This window comes from Manacus vitellinus, unplaced genomic scaffold (assembly GCF_001715985.3).
Source record: "Manacus vitellinus isolate BGI_N305 unplaced genomic scaffold, ASM171598v3 scaffold_0_pilon, whole genome shotgun sequence".
NCBI lineage: Eukaryota > Metazoa > Chordata > Aves > Passeriformes > Pipridae > Manacus > Manacus vitellinus.
In genome coordinates, this window is record NW_021938789.1 from 24,706,210 (window position 1) to 24,718,175 (window position 11,966).

An 11,966-nucleotide genomic window follows, 5' to 3' on the forward strand; every position below is an offset into this window, starting at 1 on the left:
AGTTTGACTAAATTAGGACTTGTTTGCTTTTATTAGGCATCGTGCACCAACTGCATTGTCTGTAAAAGACTTCACTAAAAAATTTTACATCACGGAATAAGATGAAGATGGAAGGACACTAAATTACAATTGAGGCCAAGTGCAACCAGTTGAAAGTAAAACAGTATTTCTTAATTTCCTTTATTAGGGAGAGACTTCACCTGGGAAATCAACATTAGAGTTACATTTGTAGAAACAAAGCCCATTCCACAGTTTCCATTCAGCACCGTGCAATGCCAAATTTCCTTTTTCCAAATGTACCGAACATACAATAAAGTATGAAAGATAAAAACTTACCAAAGGAACAGAGTGCATGTCAAACGTTTCATTTGCCACATCTTTTACCAAGGTCGCTTCCAGAAGCATTCCCATATTGGTGCTTTGCTCTTTTTCACCTCCAGCTGGGTCAATATCTTGAGCACAAGGCTGCATTAAGGAGTCTGAACTTTCCATTTTATCATTTAGCATCTCTTCCGAGCTCTCTACGCATGTTGGAAACACAGCAGAAACCAAGGAGCACGCCGAATGGGTAGCGCTTGCTTTGTCAGTGTCTTCAGGACTTTGCTTTAATGCAGGTGTCTTTGAAGTCTTGTGGGAAGCATTTCTGGGAGGTGTTGTGGCATGTACAACTTGGTTAGTGAAGAGGCGTTTGTTAAGATGTAGCTTATGGGGCTTATTTACAGGCAATTCCACTTTTGAAACTTTAGCTAGATCTACTGTCTTTTTCAACACTTTTATAGAGGACAATTGCCTTGGGGAAGCAACCCGTGAAGGTGAGGAGACAGCTGACAACTGGGAGGACTGGGGGGACTGTTTTAATGCTGTGCTGTCTCTCGACTGTAGCACAGGTCTAGACACAACCTTTGGCTTCACATTTTTGAAATCAGGTTTGGGAAAACTAACAATCTCCGATTTCTTTGCTTTGGTTATTGTTGACACAATAGAAGACCTGCCCACTGGTTTTCTTACAGTTTGATCTGAACTAGCTCTAAGCACAGACCTTTTATTATGTCCTCCTACAAATGTCTCATTTGGTCTTAGTTTAGGAGACTTGTCTCCAAGTTCTTCCAAAGCTGAAACAGAAAAAGTTCTATTTTTTGATCGTTCTTTAGGGGTTGAAGAACATAGAGCAAAAGCACTTTCATCAGCCATAGGACTGAAGACCACAAAAGTTTCTTCACATTTCAGGTCAGGTATAGCAGTCCTCTTCAATTTTGGTACACTGCAAGATACAGAAGGGGTGTTGTGCATATCCTGAAGAGCAGCATTTCCAGAGATACTCTGTTCTTTGGTTAAGGGTTCACTGGTTTTCTTTGATACTTGTTCTCCATCCATTTTATCTACTGGGAGAAGGTGCACATTATTTACAAGACTATCTATGCACATTTCAACATTGGAATTCCCAATTTCATCATGGTCAGAGGTATCCCGCAAGGATTTCACTTGGTCATCTTCATTAATATTAATGCATGGTGACAATGCATCTCGTCTATAAGGACCTATACATTCAGCAGCTAGTTCTACAGACTGCGCTTCTGTTTCCTGTGATTCTTTATCAGTCTTGATAGCGTTTTTCAGACAGTGTTCGACACCTGCAGAGATGAAATTAGGTGTTCTTTCTGAGCTGGTTCTATCAAATTTCTCTCTTGTACATATTTCAGAAAAGAGTAGTGTTCCTCTCAGATGCATATCATCATTTTGATCAGTTCCCAGAGTTTCACCTGTAACATTAGTAACATCCAATGTGCTCGGGTGGCAGCATGCCCTGTCATTTATCAGGGACTGCTCTGAAGCAGGAAGTGCTACTCCACACTTAGAGTCTGTCTGACTGTAAGGCACTGTGTGTCTGATACTCTGATTTTGCATTTTTGCCATAACAACGTCACCTTTCAAGAAGTTTGTTGTTGCTTTCAAGTCACAGTTCAAAGGACACATGCAAGTCTGTTCAGTGACAGAAGACTTGCAAGCAGCATCTGCATCTCCCAACAGAGCTCCTGTGCAGTTGTATCTGCCAGGTGTCTTCTGCAGATCAAGTACTTCAATACACTGCTGTTTTAAAAGAATACTTCTGAAGTCACTCATATTTTCAAAATCATCTTCATGCTCAGCCACTATATTCTGGTCAGTTGAATTGCTGTGTATCTTGGTGGCACAATTCTTTGAGGAAGGTGCAGCTCTGTCACGTGCGTAGTTATTTCCATTTTCATCCCTTATAAGTAAGGAAGACTTCAAGCCATTCTTTGCTTTGTCATCTGACTTCCCAACATTCATTTTGAAGGCTAAACTTCAAACCGTTTTCATTTTATACTTATTTAAAATCTCAGAGAATGCAGATTCTTCTGAACTTTGCAAAAAAAGCCCCAAACACAACAGCTTTTCCCTGGAACGTGTCAATTGTTCTGAACGATATTTGAAAAGCAGTTCTTTGTTTTCATATTTCCCAAGAGGATTCAAATGTTCTGGAATGAAAAAGAAATTAAAAACAATTAGTCAATTAGGATTTTAAGACAGTAAACATTTTTAAGCTCCTAGTCATTGAATCAAGTGCGGATATTTTGACCGATTTTCTTAAGCAAATAATGATTTTACAAAGATGTCATCCATGCACACTTACCTTCCCAAGCTGTTTCCACTTCTGTGACTGCCAAGCAACTTTGAAGTCTTTGGTCAGTTGCAGTCAAGTGCAACTTTAGGGTTACATTCTCAGATATTTGGCTTGCTTGGCTTTCATACAAGAAAAAAACCAACCCAAAAGATGTGGCTTTTGGGAAAAGGTATCTGAAGGACTATATGACAGAATGAACCATCATTTTCCCCTCTTTCAATAGCAGATAGCCAACAATAGGGCATGGTTCCCCATATAGTGTGTAGTCAAGCTGTGAAGCGTTTTACTGCAAACTGCTTGGAAGCCAAGAGCTTACATGGGCTCAAACATAAGCAGTCAAGAGCCATGTTAAAAAACCAACCAAACAAACCAACAAATAAAACAACAAACCTGTCCAAAACTGAACTGAGATGCTCTCAGTCCTGAGCTGCAAGCAGCCAGGGAAGAATTACTGCACGCTCATCCTGATCTTACACTCTTCCCTCAGCATTCAGCCCTGGTTACTGCTGCAGATGGTTCACAGGTGGATCTTCAGTCTGACCATGTCTGGTTGCACGCATGTTCTTATACACAAGTTCGCGTGAAGACAGGAAATAGAGATCTATACTGTAATTATGATGAAATACTGCTGTATAAGCTCAGGTCTACAGCAGAAATAAGAGCAGCAACATAGGAACAACAATAAGAATTGCAGTGAAGAAAAAGTTCAGTGCTTATCCCTCAATGCAGAGCCGTAACAACCCCAGAGAGCAGTTCTTGTCTGAACTGAAGGTTTTCTCCCTGCCTTTTGAGGAAGCAATGCATAGCAGAGGCAGCTCAAGGTCTTCTAAGAGTTAAGACACCTCAGATAAGAAAAGAGAGGATAGGGAGGTTCATAATCTGGGGTACACCAGTACACTTCCCACATGCTGCTGCAGCAACCAACCAGTAGATGCACATGACACCCCTGGAGACTCACTTGGAGAGCAATTTCATACCTAGTAGCAGCCTCCATCTTCTATAAAGATGATTAGCCAAGTGAAGAAACAATTCCAGTGTCCTCTCCAGCAGAGCAGAGCCACATTACCTCATCCAAAACCCTACAGGAAGGTGGGGGTGGCAGGATGGACATGGACAGACAATGCAGGACAGTGGACCACACATGGGATGGAGATGCACAAACAAAAAACCCAGTAAAGAAGAGGCCTTGCAACATGTTCCTAGCAAGCATTAAGACTGCACAGAAATACCAAAACCACAAGGACATAAATGAGAGATCAAACTGTCCAAAGCAGTTGGATGACCTCCATAGCACAATTCCATATGAAAGGCTCCAAGTACCAAAAATGAGACTAGAGATATGGAGAACTTCAGACTTAAAAGATATGGTTGCAGTGGGGTGCAGGATCTGCCAGAAAGAGGGCTCACTTACAAAGCAATAAAGTCTAAATAGGCAGAACGAAGTTCACTGGATCCAGCAAGGGAATCTGGCTGAGGATGTATTCATTGGCAAAGGTCAGCTGGCCAACTAAAGAAGGACAACTGGACAAGTCTTGAACACTATCACACATCTGGAGTGAGACTCCACTCTCCAATCAAAGAGCAGGAAGAAGGATATTTGCCATCAAAAACAATGAGCAAATAGGTCAACGGTGCTTAGCTAAAAATGCAGCCATCAGAGTGTGGCATCCTCAACCAAGGATACTGATGTAATGACATATTTGAAATTTGGTGTGAAGAAAGCAGCAGGACATGAACATCATGATTCAATATATAGGGTGGGTAGAATAATTCATAATTCACATAAGAGTTAAAGTCTGAAGTTATTTGACTGTTTGAACTATGGTGACAATAGTGGATGCAATACACCAAGACAGGTCAAGGAGGTTACAAGATCAGAAAAGATAATAATAATAAATAGATTTCTGCTAGAGCAATGCTGATTAGGCACATAGTAGAATAATTCCGTGATCATATTTTTGTATAATGGAATCAATGACTGCTTTGGAAAACAAGTTTGGCACAAGAAGAGAAGCAACTCTTGATTTGTTCTTTAACAAATAAGTTTAAAGCCTTGCAAACCATATAAGCCATTTTTAGGAAACCATAGCAGGGGAAAGAAAACAAACTCTTATCGGTAAGTACTTTAGAAAGCATAAAATGAAGCTAGCATGCTAAGTAGTGAAAGGTAAGTTACTAAAAGCAATAATGCATTATTCAAAATCTGTTCTTGCATTATTCAAAATTCACTTTTTTCCTTAAACTTTATTTTCTTCAGCTGAAAACACAGCTTGAGTAACTACATTCAAAATAAATCCCTTTTCAAACCAATGAAAAGTATAAAGCTTTTCATACTGGCTGCATGGCCCATGAAGTTTTGAGTACAAAAGCAGTACGCAGCACCCAAAGTAAGACTGTTCTAGAACTGCAGGAATGTGCCTGCTCACTATGAACCAAACACAGAGTGGCTTCTGGCCCACAACCTTGTCTTTACATGGTACTTTGAATATCTGATTCCAATTGAGGGTAAAAAGACCACAGAACAATGAAAACAACAAGCTACCGAGATCACACAGCACACCCTCCTCTGCTGCTGCTCCCCCCCCCACAGATGAAATGGCTTATATAGCTAAAAATCTCCTGCTAACTCAAGGCTGATCTAGATCTTTTGCTTACCCACTATTATTCAATCCCTATAAAGGCATAAACCACTGTAGTAGCCTCGTTTTCACCTTCAACTAGGAAACCTAAGGCAGATTGAAGAGTTCTTCCAAAAGTCTTCCCTGAAGGCAGGGCAAGAACCTGTTCTGAATAATTTTCCATTGAGTCAATCACAGAATCAACTGCTGAAAAATATCTGTGAACTTTACTTTCACTGTTGTTTTGACACATTAAAACTTGTTTGTACTTGCCTGGAGACTAGCCCTTAACACAGCTTGCTCGCCTTGTCATGCAACAAAAAGATTCCATTTTGATTCAGCATTTGCTCAGATTTAAACAGCAGTCCTACCTCTTTCAAGAGCTTTCTCTCTATGAAAACAGGCAACTTCAATATATCAAGACTTAGTAAGACCGAAATCCCAAGAATTTAAAGAATGGCACATTACCTTACAATATGCATAGCTAACAATGTCAAAACATGAGCAGCTAAGTAAACCTTGATCCAACTGATGCTGAAGGAGCTCCAAGAAAAATAAAAGCAGTTTTGAGACTAAAGAGAGAAATGAGGAAGTGTGTTCAAATTGCACATGCTAAGGTGTACGTGTATGTATAGAAGTCTGCTCACTCACTGCTGTGGACTTTCACATAACCAGAGAAGGTACAGCAATAAACTACTGATTCAACTATTTCTAAAGCAAATTTTCACTCTAGTAATCAATACTTTAATAAGCAAATAAACCAAACTTCAAATACAGCTTCATATCCACAGAGTCCTGAAGGCATCCTGCATAGAAAGTGAGGTGTTCCTAAAGATAACTATAGTGTATAAAAATCTGTAGCCTAGATAAACATTATTCCTCAACAACAGACATTCTGTAACTCTGCATATACCAATATGTTCATTAAGCTTATGAAAACACTTACTGCTGATGAGAAATTCTTTAATTTCAAGTTTTGCCATGGGAGGGGGTCAGTAGCAGATGCGTAGACACAACAGTTGCCCTTGCTGAGAACACACTGCTCCTGGCAACTAGTGACTTGAGGAATACTACTACTAAAACTTGCTTTGACTTTGTCTTACATCACATATTATGAATGCCTGGCCTCCACAACACTCTACAGGTGCAGTGCAAAACAGTTCAGCTGTTTCGTGCCTTCACTAAAGCTCAGCCTGCCAAATTTCAGTTGTGTACTTCTAGGACACTTCAGAAAAGTCTTCGCTATCAGAGCTCTTAAGCTTTCCCCTTCCCCAGTAGATACAAGAGTGTGGGGTAACTTGGGGAAAAAAAGGGAATGGAGCTTGGCAAGTAGAATCTTCTAAAAAGAGGAGGAATTCACTGCCAGCAGCCACAGATCCAGGACAAGTACACTACAACATACAGAACTGGGCTCAGAGCAAGATCTTGCCACTTCTGCTAACCAACGAGGGATGTCTAGGGGTGTGCTGTAAAAGAGCAGAGAGACAGTGACTCGTTCAGTGGTAGGTAAACAGGAATCAAAACCAGAGCAATTACAACAGATAATTCAATCAACAAGTTGACAAATTACTACAAGAATTCCAGTCAGTTTGTGTTAGTGTCACAATGCAGACAGTAATAATTTACACTTTTCCTGGTACTCCATCTGGAACTTGATTGTTTTAAGCAAACCATCACGCAACATTTACTCACACCCATCAGCTACGTTTGTGCAGCCTGTAGGAAGGGGGACATAGGGTGGGGAATAAATCTGAAAGCAGAGAGTCTGCCCAGACATGCAGGAAGGCAGTCTAGAAGTGCTCCAATTAACTGAATATGCTTTGATACCAGAAAAAAATGCAGCATCAGTATTCCAGCAGAAAACCATGTTATGTGGTCATGATTACCACAGTCACTGAAATCAAAATCCATAAGGCATTTGATATGTCAATGCATTACACTACAACCAGTCTACTTGACCACGTTCTAGAACACAACACAGTTGCAGAAGTCTGCCTTTTTCAGCATATACACCTGAAGAGATGGCATCATCCAGGAGAGAGTCTGCATGCCAGAACAGGCATCCCTCCCAACATGCAGTTCAGGGTCACTCATACAGGCTTCATAAGAAAGCACTAGGAAAATATGCAATTTCAGGTAATGCTGTATTTACATAGAATTGTAAATTTTGGAGCTCTCTGTATAGATTCAGTAATGTCACATCCTGATGCGAACTAGCCTATTACCAAGCTAATTCAAACTATTAAAGAGAGGGTGAGATAAACTCCTAGAACAACTTCATCCAAACGTTTATAACATTAGAAGTACAACATACTCCTGGAAGTGAATTACATGAAGTGCTCATATGTTAACAGTATTGCTTGCTTAAGAACACACAGTATCAACCGTGCTGGCACTGAGAAGGTGCTCTGTTTATGAAAAAAAAAAAGAAAGAAACAACAAAAAACAAACCACCCCACAGAGTAGCTAAGCAATATCTCTATGCTTTACTGAAAGCCACTTTAGAAGCCAAAGCTATGGTAAACAGAAATAACGCACAAGTTATGTTTGCAATCAATCACGCAGGCACGTTTGACTGAGGGAGTAGTATCCCTTTCACAGCACAAACCATCAGTTTTTACCTTCTCCACTTGGCCGTTTGCCAAATTGCTTCAAGACTTAAGCACCAGTGTAACATACAAGTTACAGTAAGAAAGTAACCAAGGAGCATCAATTTTAAGCAGTTAAGTCTTGGCTCCGAGGTAGAGAAGTAGAACGGCAATTGAGCATACAGCTTTAGAAACTAGACTTTGTAAAGTTGTGTGACAGGTATTGACTTCCCATAAGATGTTCAAATCATGACACTACCATCAGACTACCACAAAACTTGACTGCTGATGCTTACAGGCACATTTACCCTGGCAGCTTGTCCTACTAATGAATAAATAGCTGTCTGAGATGGCAATGCCAGCACTTTCCCCAAACTCACAGCCTCCAATGACTCAGTCCTCAGAGTGTCGGTTCAACTGAAAGCTTCAATGGCTTTTGGACCCTTCTTTTCCTCACTCGTAGTCGTTGCTTTCCTAAGATGAACAGTCCTTATCTACTGAATTGCTTATGAACTCTGGCTGTCCTTGTGGGCCTATCTCTAACGACGTTAGGCTGTTCTCTCCATCCTCAATTTCAGACTATTTATAAGCACATAACACACACAAGGCATTCCAATGGATTTATACAGTGTCTTGATAAGACAGTTCTTCTTCCTTTAATAACTGCCAACTTTGGAATTTCATTGTAAGGTACGTTTCAGGAGAACTCGGTACTGAGAAGTGGAAGACTGGCCCAGCGATTTTTAAGAAGTAAATAAAGCCCATCTTCTACTTAGATAACCAAGATACTTAAGAACATTGTCTAAAACCAGCATCCACTATTTTTGGGATTTAGAGGAGCATGCAACCCCCTAGACCAGGAAGTTCTGCAAATGCACGTGCCTTTCGCCGCTCTGTTTTACAGCAACCGCCAAGATGAAACTTGCTCCAGTAACAGAGATAAGCACACACAAGCCAGTGACAAATGCTAGCTGTTAACACAGCGCAAGTAAGCAAGTACACTTTATTGTTCGAGATTAAGTGCATGAGCAAACAAAACCAAAGCTACCTATTTGAATGTGCAGAGGAGAACTGCAACAAGTCCCTGACTTGGTTATTCCAGCACGCTCTTATGACTTAATCAGGCTCTCATTTGTATCTTCCTTAAGACAGCATTCATTGCTAAAAGCAGCACAGACTAGTCACGGGGTTTTCACAGCATAGTGCAGTACACAATGGCACACATGGTCAGTTATATACTTAGTTATAATTTATTTATCCATTGCCATCACAAACAAAGCCATGGTTTTGCATTAGATCAACACTCAGTCTGTTCGTCTGTAGAAACTTGGAAGAATCCCATTAAGTTCTTACTTCCTAGTAAATTAGTCATCAACTTTTTAGGAAGGTGCTTTGGGGATATTTATTTGCTGCTTTATCACAACTAATTTTTTTAGCAAAAGCACACGTTCTTGTACAAGGAAAGATAAACTTTCAGGTCAAAAGGAAAGTAAGGAGTTGGAACCTGAAAAAAACAAACAGTACATCTATTATGGCACTTTCATAGAAGGTCAAGGTTCAAGTCCTTCTTTTTGAAAGACTTGATTGAACAGGTACGCACAAACAAGACCGAGTCTGTCATGTCCAACAATCCTTATCAGTGTTCAAGTTACTTGACTGGATAGGGCTTACAAGTATGGTTCACCTGCTCTGTTTCCTGGAATTGTGCTAAACTGATTTTGTCCACTGCTACCATTTAAAGGGTACATTCATACATTTTGTTATCTTCAAGTTACGAAACAGGGGGCCAGGATTATTCGCAGGAACTTTCCCTCTAAGACTGAAATATTACCAGTGTAGGAAGAAAGATGGTAATGTATCACGAAGAAGAAAAATACTTCAAGAATTCCTGCTAGGTCTGCCCAGCCACTCACATACAGTAAATAAGTAAAACTTTAAAGCTGAGCAAATAATGTTTGTGCTCCTCAAGAATGTCCTCAATTTTCAAGATAGTTTTCAAATATCTAGCACTATTCCTGAAGTCTCTCATCATACATTCTTGATCATAATTTCTCATTATTTAAGGAAATTTCAGCCATCAGCACCCCTGCTGCCCATCTTCCTTTAAACAAACTTCAAGCATTCAAAGTAGAAGCTGGGCTGACCTATTCCGAACTAACAGGTCTCGGCAAACTTTCTACTGTCCATTACATGTTTCTCCTCTTTTACAGAGCTGTCAACTCTTTTAACTTGCCCCATACTCTTCTCTTGCTTCTCATCCTAGCTGAGTCAAGTCTAGTAGAGAAGCAAGTACATAGGGAAGCAATGCAGAATAGCTATTACACCTTTGATACTCAAGACAAATGGCAGAGTGCTGTTGCTGGTAGTTTTGTGGAGGTTTTCTGTTTTGGCTTTTTGTTTGCATTTTTTAAATTTTGTTTCAAAATATCCCCTCTGAGTATTTAATAAATAACATTTAAGTGAAATATTTAAGTGAAGACTTTGCTGTTAATATCTTGACTGACAAGTACAAGGCTTTCACAAAACAATAAGTACAAAAAAAGGCAGAAATACTCTGCAGAAACAGCACCACACTGCAAAGGTGGTGGCTAAAATGCCAGTTGTAACCCTGGAAAAAAAATAAAAAATAAACAAAAATAGTTTGTTTCCTAACAATGAGCCAACAGCTAGGCAAGTCAGAGCAGAAATGGCTTTAACCATTACCACTGAAATAAATCCTGCATGAAATCTTTGCCTTTACAATCAAGTTTTAATGCCAAGCAACTATACCACAATGTGCCAGGCAGCATACACTGAAGGGTACGTGCTAACTTGAAACTTCTCGTGTTCCTGAACTGTTTTATGAAGCATCTGTGCCCGCAGCCCTAGTATGAGTGCTACACGACTTACAGCTGACATTAGCATTATTCTGGCTAGTACAGTGACTGTGTCAATGGAATCAGATAGTTAAGGCCACAGAAAGACTCATCTGCTCCTGTGCATTGCATGTCCTTCAGATCTTCACCTAAAACTGAGCTCAGCAACTGGCTATATTTAACACCGACATATGATATGACCTAGTTTACAGAGCATTTGGAGTACTCTCAACATAACCCGTAGTGAAGCAAGATACAGTAAGTACAGCAGTACTATTTAGCTCTAGTTCTCTTTAGAGAATGTTGATCTGCTTTTTCATATAACAACGGAAAAAGCAGCATCTTTGCCATGATATTATTTTGCAGTAGAAATTGAAGAATTAATCAATATGTTTAGGATTTCTCACATTAACCAAGTCAGAAATTTAATCAGCTTGCAATTTTTGCAGACCCAAAAGTTGCTTGCTGGGCAGAAGTGATCCTTCATTCAGAAAAGACTACAGCCAGCCAAGAACTGGCAGGTTTCCACTGACTCTACAAGAAATTTTACCACTGAGTTAGGACTGCACTTCTGCAGAGCAACAGCATAACAACAGAATTTAATTCTGAAGATGCTGCATTTGCCAATTAAAGACAGCTGGTTTTAGGTTTTAAAAAATATTTAAGGCTACTGATTATATATAGTGAGGGAAAAAAGAATCTAACAAACTGGTTACAGGAAATAATATTTTGGTAGCCAAATAGGAAAGCACCAACCAAATTATTAGAAGTCCTAAAGGTGCAGTGGTTTTTGAGGATTTTCACTAAGTATTTTTGAATAGTAATTTAAATCCTAACAGTCCTAACAGTTTCACCAATATTTCACCTGCAGTGTTGCACAACCAGAGTTGGCATCTAAAGTAACAGGGCAATTCACAACCATTGTTCCAAACGTTATAGTCTCAGGCGACTACAACCCAAATAAAACACTGAGTATAAGAATAAGAAACATGAAAGAACGTGAAAACCTTGCTCTTTTTCCTACAAAGGAAACTGTTTCTCACTGTGAGATCAGTCCTGCTACAAGTGTTTTATTCTTCCTACATTTTTTGGTTGTTTGCCTTTTTGGGCCCCAAAGACACAAGCCTCAGAATCCAAGAGGGTTAAGCTCTGCAAAGCTAAACACAGCACCGCACCTCTGTAACAGATAAATGGCAAGAAATGTGCCGTGGTAGTTCCGCAGTGCTGCTCAAAAAAAAAGGAAAAAAAAAGGGAAAAAAAA

The 11,966-nt window shown here is 39.8% G+C and overlaps 1 protein-coding gene across 4 annotated transcripts in view; it reads right to left on the bottom strand.

The window, feature by feature from the left end:
* The window catches only part of MTUS1 (microtubule associated scaffold protein 1), a 128,773-nt gene that overhangs the window by 91,956 nt on the left and 24,851 nt on the right, over positions 1-11,966 (bottom strand). For 3 of the 4 annotated variants that reach the window (XM_018069558.2, XM_018069550.2, XM_018069552.2), the window contains one exon: positions 337-2,498. In XM_018069558.2, the coding sequence (XP_017925047.2) occupies positions 337-2,310 (1,974 nt within the window). In that variant the 5' untranslated portion in view covers positions 2,311-2,498. Of the gene's footprint in view, positions 1-336; positions 2,499-2,653; positions 2,751-11,966 lie in introns of those variants that run through there. The other variant, XM_018069556.2, reaches the window with a different exon arrangement.